The sequence below is a fragment of the Saccoglossus kowalevskii genome, chromosome 6, assembly GCF_978046115.1.
Source record: "Saccoglossus kowalevskii chromosome 6, keSacKowa6.1, whole genome shotgun sequence".
In the NCBI taxonomy this organism is placed as follows: Eukaryota; Metazoa; Hemichordata; class Enteropneusta; family Harrimaniidae; genus Saccoglossus; species Saccoglossus kowalevskii.
In genome coordinates, this window is record NC_140646.1 from 25743238 (window position 1) to 25755169 (window position 11932).

General features: G+C 35.9%; 1 protein-coding gene and 1 long non-coding RNA gene across 3 annotated transcripts; one reads left to right on the top strand and one right to left on the bottom strand.

Moving 5' to 3' along the window:
* The first annotated feature begins 1631 nt into the window (after positions 1–1631).
* Positions 1632–2530, top strand: LOC146742190 (uncharacterized). Its single transcript, XR_014929697.1, has 2 exons — positions 1632–1866; positions 2357–2530. It is a non-coding gene; the product is annotated as an uncharacterized LOC146742190 (long non-coding RNA).
* Positions 2167–9992, bottom strand: LOC146742191 (15-hydroxyprostaglandin dehydrogenase [NAD(+)]-like). Of its 2 annotated transcripts, none has more exons than XM_085500263.1 (8): positions 9917–9992; positions 9606–9832; positions 7703–7829; positions 6795–6901; positions 5116–5212; positions 4816–4895; positions 4517–4650; positions 2167–4011 (listed from the first exon to the last, which is right to left on the bottom strand). In XM_085500263.1, exons 2-8 carry the CDS (start codon positions 9696–9698, stop codon positions 3873–3875), a joined length of 777 nt encoding a protein of 258 aa, XP_085356389.1. In that variant the 5' UTR covers positions 9699–9832; positions 9917–9992; the 3' UTR covers positions 2167–3872. The 2 variants fall into 2 exon arrangements, with proteins under 2 accessions (XP_085356389.1, XP_085356390.1); XM_085500264.1 differs by having other exon boundaries at positions 9912–9970.
* Between the last annotated feature and the right edge of the window lie 1940 nt (positions 9993–11932).

Sequence of the window (11932 nt, forward strand, 5' to 3'; positions counted from 1 at the left end):
TTTCTGTAAAGATTTTATTGGTAGGTTTGCAAATGTGTATCAGACTGTGCAATCTCTCCATGAGTTGGTTTTGAAACCCAGTATGGGATTCTGAGATACATTACCAAGGATAGTATTACAAGATAAATCATTTGCTTCATTGAACGCATACAACAATGCATATTTCCACTGAGATCAGTGACCTTTGATGTGTATCACCAGTGATCAGTCAAGTAAAAACAGTCAAAATATTTTATCAGATTTTCTCAATTTTTGCATGATATTTTCATACAGGACATCTGTTGTTCAAACTCAGGGAAGACTTTATACTGATGAATAAGGTGACCAAGTTTGATGAAGTTTGGAATAGAATTAGTAAAGTTATTATGCACACAATAACAATTATTAACGACGACGACAACGACAACGACAACGACAACAACAACGACAACGCCGGACACAATTTTTCCCTTAATATACCTTTCCCTTCCATCTTTGATGGTACGGGCAAGGTAAAAATGGTTTGAATTATGCTCGAATAATGTACAAAGTTGGGCCTACTGATTTTACGAGAGTGCGCCGGAACAGACTGTCTTGCTGTATCACCTCAATAGATTTGATTGAACGAGTAGTGAAGTGTTATATGGCAGAATTTTAAAGAAACATTGTCAATATTAATTTGCCCGAATATCGCCAGAAAACACGATACTCAATTTTCAGAAACTCATCCACCTCAGACATTTATGTACAGAGGTCTTACGAAACATGTAACGATGTGGAGGTTTTTATTTCAACCAAGATTTAATTTGACTTTGTACTTCATATGTAATCCACGAGTCTCAATCAAACCATCCGTTGTTAAAATTTAGAATATATACAGTGTTAAGGGAGGAAGCGAGAGAAAAAATTATGATTATGTCCAAATTTACTGCACATGACGCATTCGGTGTAATTTCAGTTATTTTCGGAAACCCAGTTATTTCTAAAATTAATATATTTGAACCGATATCTATTCCGAAGACTATATCGCCTGTTAATGCGCATTGGCTAATGGATATCAAACTAGCTATACTGCTCTTTGTCTCATGTCCACTGTTCTAAGTTTTATGAGAGAGTTTGTAAGATTTTGTAAAAGAAGGAGATAGATAATCAGCGAGGCGTGACCTCAGCTGAGGCTTTGGATGAATCAAACTGAACTATCTGTATTCCGTTGGTGATATCAGCAAAACGAGACAACATTCCCGGAACACAACGCTGGTGTTCACAACAATATAATGTTTTAACCTGCAGCTGGTTAATCGAAACGTTGACTTCCTTCCACAAAAGTATAAAATATACTCATAAGAAATATACATTATTATGTATTTAACAAACGTAGACTTGTTATATTTTTACACAAACATTGCATTATTGTTTTTTTTATTTGAATTAAACAATTAAGAAAGTTTCATTCTAAATATATCCAAATATAGGAAAGCTGTATTTGTGTTGAGTTTAGGAAGATACCCAAAAAATGTTCTCAACTACTCTGGGTACATTCCAATCTGATTAAAATCTGATGTAGTGTACGGGCTTTAATTATTTTGGCTATAAACTTATTTTAATTTTCTTTATTATTATATTTGTTATTAATGCCCTTTTATTTTATTATTTTACTTTGATTTTGATTTTGTGATTTTTTTTAATTCCGCCCTACCTACATCTGAGCCGATGCCTATGTAACGAGATTTCAACGAGACCCACTATCGACGATTTTAGTCAACGAATCACAGACCTCCTTCTATAGCGCACATGATGACGTCACCGGGCAGAGTCAGGTAGCAAACAGACTCAAATAAAATGGCGGATTATACCGACGTTAGCGACCGAGAATGACACGGCTTTTCGGTAAGTTTATCATTGTAAAATGCAACGAAAGTCATTTTTATGTTAATATTGTGGCTCGAATGGTTCGACTTTAGATCGTTATTTTGCATAGTTATTCTGGGAGTGACGATTTTGTTTTCCACCGGTTCGACCGAACAGCGGTGTCTTTTTCCAGTCGCCTGCCCTGGAGATGGGTGATGTTTTGTTGACGATCGGGCCAAAATCGTCTACGGTATTGAAGTCGTAGCTGTAAATATTCATCAAATTGTATCAATGTTTTGTACATTATACAATAACTCTTTATTAAAGTAATTGAGCTGATTTGGACTGGAATAAAATATTTTTTTATTTGGAACACATCGCAATTGATCAGGAAATATTATTTTGCTCCACTTGTCTGCGTCGATGCCGTGGGCCGTTATACAATTTAAAATCAGTTTGCATTGTTTTCTATAGCTGTTTACAGTGTTCTAATCATTACGATTTACTTATTTTTTTGCTTCCATTCTAGATAATTATGCTCAGTGATGTAAAATTGAAGCGATGACTGAATGAACGAACCTTGGCTGGCGAAGATGTATCTGGAAGTGTACACATTTGTTGGAAGTGAAAAAAATATTCAATGTAATGACAAAAATTGTAAAATGCTGTGGAATTTCTTTTGTAAATAAAAATATACTAGCAATTTTCTATTAATGGTTTATTCAAGTGGGCAAAATATAATGTACAGAAAGATTGCCCGTATACACTGAAAAATAAGCAACCGACAGCCTGTATAAAAGGGGGTCTGTGATTGGCTGTTACTTACGCGAGATTTGAACGGGACTTACATAGGCGTCGGATCAGATGTAGGTAGGGCGGAATTTAAAAACAAATCAAAGTAAAATAATAAAATAAAAGGGCATTAATAACAAAAGTAATGAAAAATAAAATTAAAATAACTTCATAGCTAAAATAATTAAAGCCCGTACACTACATCAGATTTTAATCAGATTGGGTACATTCAAATCCATCATGGATGGAATCAATGAGTATAACCAAAAGCAACGGGGAAAATGAAGCGAAAAGGAAAAAAAACAGGCGGTTTTTTTCATAAGGCTTCATGAAGGAAAAATCTACCGGGGCAGGGATTGTGAAAGAAATAGATCATCCATCAACATTTCTTGTAAATGAAAGAATTGAAATAAATGAGGTAGGTGAATTTATATTATGACAAAGACATCACCGTGAAAGCAATTTCGATAACACGCAGTAACGCAAATCATCGCAGTGAGGACAGATACGTAAAGGTCAACTTCGTCTTCCATACTATTGTGGCAGGTTAGGTATATCATATTTGATCTTGTAATGTTCATAATGCTTCCAAAATTGTTTTTTTTTTATGTCTAATGAATTGCAAATTGCATGGCTTTATATTATTATATTCAATATACAATGTGAAGTGTTCTCTGAAAGAAAAACTGTTTCAATGATATTGGTTGTCGAGAGTTATGTTTAATTTTAATGTATCCATTCGATATCCTTTAAATATGACGATGCCGTTTATGTGAATATAATGTAGAGCACATTATATTCACAATGACCAATGGATCTTCATTGTAAGCTCTGGTCGAGCAGAATTGGATATTTAGATCAAGTTATGTGCATTAGGTCAAATGTAAGTATATTATGTCTACAACACGTTCATCGTAAATACTATGTCAATTCCTAGTAGAATATTATGTACATTCTATCTGTGTTATCAGAGTAAGATGTTTCCAATATGTATTAATGCTTGTACAAGAAATTATAAGATTATTTTTTTATTATTATTTGTTAGATGTGCCAACATTCAGGTCTCCCTCTCCCTGTTCTGTTTAGGGGGAGTGTTTTTGGTGTTAAGAGCAAGAGCACGTGCGAACCAGTTTTGCAAACCGGATACAGGGCAGCATGTACTCTGTCTCTGTGAAGCCACAGCCTCTCTGAGGCGAGGCAGAACACGCTAACATACAATTAACCTCATATAATTGTTTTGATGATTACATTGTTTATAATTTGTTTTCTAGTAAACTTTTCAGTCTTCTCCTGGGAACCTCAATTGGTGCTCTGCCAGGCATCAACAACATAACACTTCCATTACAATTGTCTTCTATCATTCCAACAACTGCATTTGCAACTTCTGCAGGCCTGTAAGAATACACATTTTCGAACAGATATAGTATTTGACCTGCACCTTTGTCTTTGAGATTAAAAACAGTGATTTGTGAAATTAAAAACCTTTGTACACTTTACAACTTGGTTGTAGCATTGCGATAATATGTGGTATTTTACACCACACGAGTTTAAAACATTAATATTCATAAGCGAGTCGAATGAATGAACAGTGAAATGATCATATTTTTCCGCATGTCATCAGATCTGATAAAAATTCAGTCATTATACAATTCACAACAATATTTTAATTATCCAACACAATTTGGAGTAGTCCTAACTACGACCCCCCAAAATGCCGAATTTTGAGGATCGATGATTTGAATTAGGGCAACAGGCCCAGTGTTTTGTTTCTTAATAAATATCTTTAAAATTAAACCCTGATGTCACACATTCGAATAAATACATATCCTGTGTAAAAAAAAAATGAACGAAAACGTGCGTGTCGCGTAAACACCACAATCGTCTAGATTTAACTTACGTTATTGTCCGACTATTAAGATAAATAGAGTTGACATCATCAGGCTGGCGTGATATTACCTTGATTCTAGTTTCCACTACCCATGGGCAAATTACGCATATATTAATGCCATTCTCGGCCATCAAGCGTTCATTCTGGAAAATGAAGATTTATAAGCACCGGTCATCAGTGTACGTATTGCTTGTTAGCAGTATTGATATCGAGTCTATTGTTTGCATATCAAACAAAAATACCCAAATTCAAAACTGTGATCATTCCTTATTTGGGATTTCAACTGTATCATACAATGTAATACCTACACATGCAGCCCTAGAAAATCCAACCACACCAAATTTACTAGCAGTATAAACAGGTGCCCAGCTGTTACCTCCAATAACACCTGAAAATGGATGTTTGAGCAACCTTATAAGTTGAAGGGTGGCGCAGCGCGTGTTCGAATTTAATGTAAACAAACAATGTATTTTACACGCGTTGTATACGTCGCTATGAGTCCCATATCGAACAGGACGCGGCGCCACGACCACCGCCCTTTAAATGAAATAAAAGGTGTTATTTTATTTGTGTTTTTTTGTAATAGGATTAACAATATAGTAAAATACCTGCAAGTGATGATACATTTATAATAATGCCTCCATGGTTACCGTGCATCTTGCCCATATATGGAACACTCGTGTAGGACGCCATGATAGTCCCGTGCTGTAACATTGTGCAGAGACATGTACGTTTATTTTTACTCTGTAAATTATGTTATAAATTATGTTTTGTCGCTTGATAAATTCCTAGACGTCTCTATAACCCGCCCGTTTATGGAAAGATGAACTTCCTTCTAGAATTTACAGGGGTAATTATCCAAGAAAATGCGACAAACTAAGTGGGGGTATGTCTACAGAGTGCGAGTACAGAGATGAAATCGTTCTGTTTTTGTAGTGAGAAGTATCACACTATTTGCCAAACGAGATTGTCGAAAGACCTACGTGACTTTTATTTTCTCAACGTCGACTTCCTGGTAAATGTCACAGTCCGGGGGTACAGTTTGCATAAACAAATGAAAGTACACGTGTACTCAGGTGTCTTTTTTATCTATACGGCCAGATTAGAACCTCTGTTGGTTCTCCTTCTAGGGTAACTAACACCCACTAGATTTCCAGCCATGTTCGTTCGCTCGCTACGCCTGTAAGTTTTGTTTGGCTTCAACGTATTCGTCAAATCACCGGCCTCCCGTAGAATTTGAAAATAACTATTACACAGACAGGACAGTTGCCAATAACATCTACCTTGATGGTTTGTAAACACTCGTGGATGGGGCTAACGATACATGTTCCCCGGTACACACCCCTACGCACAGTCAATCCAGCCGGTCCACATCAGCGATCTGGGGTAGTAGTACAAGGCCGCGGCGGACACCGAAACGGCGTTCCAGTCAGAATGTGTCGTTCGCTCGGGCATCACTACAATGTTACTCAACACCACACATCAGTCACTCAGTCACTCAGTCACTCATCCACTCGAAATGTATATATCTTTAATATTTGATGGATTATAAATAACTAGTTTCGTTCTTAGTTTGCCATATAAAATTGTGAAAACAATTATTCAAATTCACGGGAAACTGTTCCGTTCACTGTGGACTATCTCCGCCTTTTATTGGCAGCAAATCCACTAGTATTGAAAACGATACAAAATAATAATAATGGACTCAAGCACACTAAGTTGTCTATATATGTCGCACAAAGTGAGTTTTCACCCATTATTTCCCAGAGAGAATAAAATCTGCATTGGCGAGGCTTGCCAAAACGATATTCCCTCCCAAGCAGATTCACTCGGCTTCCACGATTTGGTTTTGATTTGAACTCAAACTTCTATATAAAATCACTATGTTAGCTGCAGGTAATGTGAGCGCCAATAACCACCGAGTTCGCCATATAAACATAAACATTGTTGAACAATTGTAAACATCGTCTGAGCTATTGGTGACTACCCTGAGTAGTCATTCCGCTCCGCTCAGGTGTTACCGGTAGTAATTTATAAAACTATATGCAATGAAAGTGTTAAATGAAACACAAATTAAACCTATTGAGGCCAGAATTTCTGTTGTGGTGTTTACTAGTAGTATTTAATGGTTAGTACCGTCCGTGTTTTTTTACCCTACTGATTTGACTATGTTGTGTAATGTACTTTTATTGAGGATATTGTTGTTTTGATCTCGGACTGATAAGTTTCTTTATACGACTTACGTTAAATTACCTGTGGTTGGGTATGTTATTTCTCATTTACTTACCAAATTGATCAGTAGCATTTTGTTCCAGTCAAATTCATCTATAATCCCTGCACTATTGAGTAATATATCTAAGCAACCAAATGTATCCACAGTGTGCTGAAAACAAGCTAATATAAACAATTACATAAATACAACCTGTTGTGTATGTGATAATACGTCATACTACAAGGATTCGTAATCCCAATGAAATATATGTTTGTCACAGGATGTATATTCAACTGTAATTCTTATACAGGAACACGTCTGGTATAAATTCGTGATGACATAACATCCTCTTTAATGATTTAACTGGGAATCGATTTTCACTTTGTTTTTTCGTCAGGCGTGTCAAAATAGAACATAGATATGCGACACTAGAAGTTAAACTGAGAACAGAATGTTTAAACCAAAAATGCTCATCCGTGTTTCCAGGTCGCCGCGTAAACAAATCTCGATAAAAGATAAAATAAAAGTGCCTTTGAACGAACTTGTGCTAGCCTCTGATAATTTTCACACAATACTTGTCTGCACAAGGAAAACGAACATTTTGGAAATAGCGAAATATTTTCAGATGTTTTCGGTAATTTCGGGGTAAAAAACTACGCCACGGCTATATTCCGCGTAACACATAGTAACTCCTCTTTTTCAGTTCATTTTCTGTGCAAAAATAATCTTTTATTTCTAGCTGTCCCTTTCTGTACCCACACTTTTATAAATTGTTTCGCGTTTGCTGTCGGTAATTCGGAAATGCTGGTAAAACTATCACTTTACAACTCCCATGCGTTCATTGACATAATGTTTAATTAGTACGAAATGAACTTATTTTCCAAACACCGCTATAGAACATATTATAACTCATATGAGAGAATGTTTATTATAATCAAATTGTCACCCACATTATTTGAAATATTTTGAAACTTACACATTACCTTTCAGATCTTCCTCTTTTGTTACATCCCCGTACACAAATATCGTTCTTCCTATACCATATTGTTCTTGTAGTTCATTGCAGGTGGACCTACCAAGATCACCATTAATATCGAATAGTGTAACTCCCTAGTATTGAACAGAAGTTGTCATATTGGTTAGGCTGCAATGTTGATGTTTTTTTAAATGCAGTTAAGAGTTTTGCTGTCCATTTTTTTGTCCTAATGATTTTGTATGAATCAAATGGCAATGGTGAAAATGTTTTAATTTCTAATGCCAGAATCGAATACAGGCTAACATTTTTGTTTTTTGCAAATTGTTCATACTTAGTTATGTTTGATAAATATGAATCGGTTCTAGTTTGATTTCTGGATTTCTCGAGAACAACTGAAAACATATCCAATTGTTTTCATTCACCTGTATTTATTGTATTATTTCCTGTGTGTATGATGTGCTTAGTGGGCCAGTGACATAAAACAGACAATAAACTATTACAATTATTCTGTATTCTGTGAAAATTACAAGCTCGGTTGTTTTGATACTCAATATACATTTACTATCATGGGTGGAAATTTATTAGATTTGCTCATTTGAGAAAATTTTGTGATGACTTCGCCAATTCTCTATTTTTTAGCAAATATATTTGTAATTTATATTATTTTCTACTTCTACTTGAAAACTACTAGCTCGATTGTTTTGATAATTGGAATGCAGATATTTTGGGTGTATTAACAGGTTTCGCAGTTGTTTGTGTAATGACCAAATTAAATAATATCATTGATAACGAGCGTACTGCAGCAAAAGCAAACAAGATCCTCCTGGAGCTGTATGCATGTTTATCACTATTTCGAACCATTAATACCAAGTCAAGTGTTTAACATTTTGATGCACAGATGGGAGGTAGTGTACATGTCCTACGTGGAATTCAAAATACGACATAAAAGAATATAGGGTGTTAGGTAATTCTGTAATAAAAAGTACCCATAAGTGAATGAGTACATGGACTATCATTTATCACAGGAAAAAATAAATATTGACTCAAATAATCGCCATAGAAAACTAGTTCCACAACTACTTATACCATAGATCCTAAAATGAGTCTATGCTTATACCGTAATTTCACTATTCTCTATACAGCCCATGTACTAAATTGTAACAGCGGCGTGTCACCGGTGGTATCTGATAAGCCAAATGGTCACCACCTACCAATGTCGAACCCGATAAGTACGGAAGAAATCGAGTTCCCAGTTTCCATGCGATCTTATAGTGTTTGTGCTAGTCCTGAAAATAGCTACAACTCTTTTCTCGTGACTTGGGAGTACACGCGAGCAATTTTGTACTGGTGCATTGATTATTAGATAGCCCTGGCGCAACAACAATGGCTAATTCTAGACTTTTGTTGGTGCATGATTACGTATATACACTACATTGGCGAGAAAAACTATTCAGATTAAAATAAATCATAAATACAACATCGTATGCTTTCTTACAACCGACCCACAAGTCACCATCGTCCCAGCGACAGTGTACAAACCAATTCAATCATTCGAGGAAAAATTATAAAAGATTTGAGAAAAAAGTACGCATGCACCTCAATATGCATCTCAGCTGACTTACCATAAATACTGTTATGTACTAGTATACTAATATATTTTAAGTTGAGAAAAGCTGTAGTTTTTTTTAAAGGTCATAATGATAACGAGTTAAGGGGGATTCATGGCAAATGTGAGACGAAGCCATAGCCATAACCATAGTTGAAGCGACCGTTTGTGATACGCACACGGGAGCTAAAAGGTGAATTACACAGTACGCCCAAATGTACATTGTCTAGTTAACGATCCCTATCAGTGCACCTAACCCATAAATGTCTATAGTGCGTCTGTCCTTCAGATTGTCATACTTTACCTTTGCACCCTTGTCCAATAGTGCTTTTGCAACTGCTCTCCCAATGCCTTCTGCTCCTCCGGTTATCACTGCCACTTTCCCTCGACAATCCATTATTGGTTATCTTATAGATCTGTTACCAACTATTCACAGTTATAGCTAGATACGGTGTACGATCTCCAATCCAACGACAGTAATAGACGCTTCTAATTAGATCATCTGACGTATTCAGCTCGAGAGGTCATTGCCTGAAATTAACCGATATATTAATTATTAATTGAAAACATATCAATTAAAATTGTCGATGAAATCACCAAAACATTTTACCATACTTTTGAGAAATTTCCACAAAAATCAGAGACTGGAAATTTCTATGATACCGGAAATCATAAATTAGTCATCTGCACATGCGCAAAATGCGCCCTCAAATAGGTCATTTTTGAAACGATGGTACTTTACCACTAACGTTTATCCCAACAGACACGTAATAGTCCAGCCCCTCTGTTTATGACAACGTGGTCGAGAGAAATAAAACTCTCGTTTATTATACGTACTTAGCTAGAATATCAAGGAACGTTTTTGTACGAGTCGATAGGAACATTAAAATAGTGCTGTTTTAGCATTGAAACTGTCATGTTATATGTAACATCGTAACATATGCAATGGCCGTATCGCATTGAAACTGTCATGTTATATGTAATATCGTAACATATGCAATGGCCGTATCGCATTGAAACTGTCATGTTATATGTGATATCGTAACATATGCAATGGCCGTATCGCATTGAAACTGTCATGTTATATGTGATATCGTAGCATATGCAATGGCCGTATCGCATTGAAACTGTCATGTTATATGTGATATCGTAGCATATGCAATGGCCGTATCGCATTGAAACTGTCATGTTATATGTGATATCGTAGCATATGAAATGGTTGTATCTCGTTATCACTGTCATGTTATATGTGATATCGTAGCATATGCAATGGTTGTATCTCGTTATAACTGTCATGTTATATGTGATATCGTAGCATATGCAATGGCCGTATCGCATTGAAACTGTCATGTTATATGTGATATCGTAACATATGCAATGGCCGTATCGCATTGAAACTGTCATGTTATATGTAATATCGTACCATATGCAATGGCCGTATCGCATTGAAACTGTCATGTTATATGTGATATCGTAGCATATGCAATGGCCGTATCGCATTGAAACTGTCATGTTATATGTAATATCGTAACATATGCAATGGCCGTATCGCATTGAAACTGTCATGTTATATGTGATATCGTAGCATATGCAATGGCCGTATCGCATTGAAACTGTCATGTTATATGTGATATCGTAGCATATGCAATGGTTGTATCTCGTTATAACTGTCATGTTATATGTGATATCGCAACATATGCAATGGTTGTATCTCGTCATAACTGTCATGTTATATGTGATATCGTAACATATGCAATGGCCGTATCGCATTGAAACTGTCATGTTATATGTAATATCGTAGCATATGCAATGGCCGTATCGCATTGAAACTGTCATGTTATATGTGATATCGTAGCATATGCAATGGCCGTATCGCATTGAAACTGTCATGTTATATGTGATATCGTAGCATATGCAATGGTTGTATCTCGTTATAACTGTCATGTTATATGTGATATCGTAGCATATGCAATGGCCGTATCGCATTGAAACTGTCATGTTATATGTGATATCGCAGCATATGCAATGGCCGTATCGCATTGAAACTGTCATGTTATATGTAATATCGTAACATATGCAATGGCCGTATCGCATTGAAACTGTCATGTTATATGTGATATCGTAGCATATGCAATGGCCGTATCGCATTGAAACTGTCATGTTATATGTAATATCGTAACATATGCAATGGCCGTATCGCATTGAAACTGTCATGTTATATGTGATATCGTAGCATATGCAATGGCCGTATCGCATTGAAACTGTCATGTTATATGTAATATAATAACATATGCAATGGCCGTATCGCATTGAAACTGTCATGTTATATGTGATATCGTAGAATATGCAATGGCCGTATCGCATTGAAACTGTCATGTTATATGTAATATCGTTACATATGCAATGGCCGTATCGCATTGAAACTGTCATGTTATATGTAATATCGTAACATATGCAATGGCCGTATCGCATTGAAACTGTCATGTTATATGTAATATCGTAACATATGCAATGGCCGTATCGCATTGAAACTGTCATGTTATATGTGATATCGTAACATATGCAATGGCCGTATCGCATTGAAACTGTCATGTTATATGTGATATCGTAGCATATGAAATGGTTGTATCT

Bases quoted from the DNA above. Each gene is read 5' to 3' on its own strand.
- LOC146742191 (XM_085500263.1), bottom strand. From the start codon at position 9,698: ATGGATTGTCGAGGGAAAGTGGCAGTGATAACCGGAGGAGCAGAAGGC. The intron at 7,830-9,605 runs GTAAAGTATGAC...GTTCAATACTAG, and splicing joins TATTGGACAAGGGTGCAAAG to GGAGTTACACTATTCGATAT. The intron at 4,651-4,815 runs GTAGGTATTACA...TTCATTTTCCAG, and splicing joins GATTTTCTAGGGCTGCATGT to AATGAACGCTTGATGGCCGA.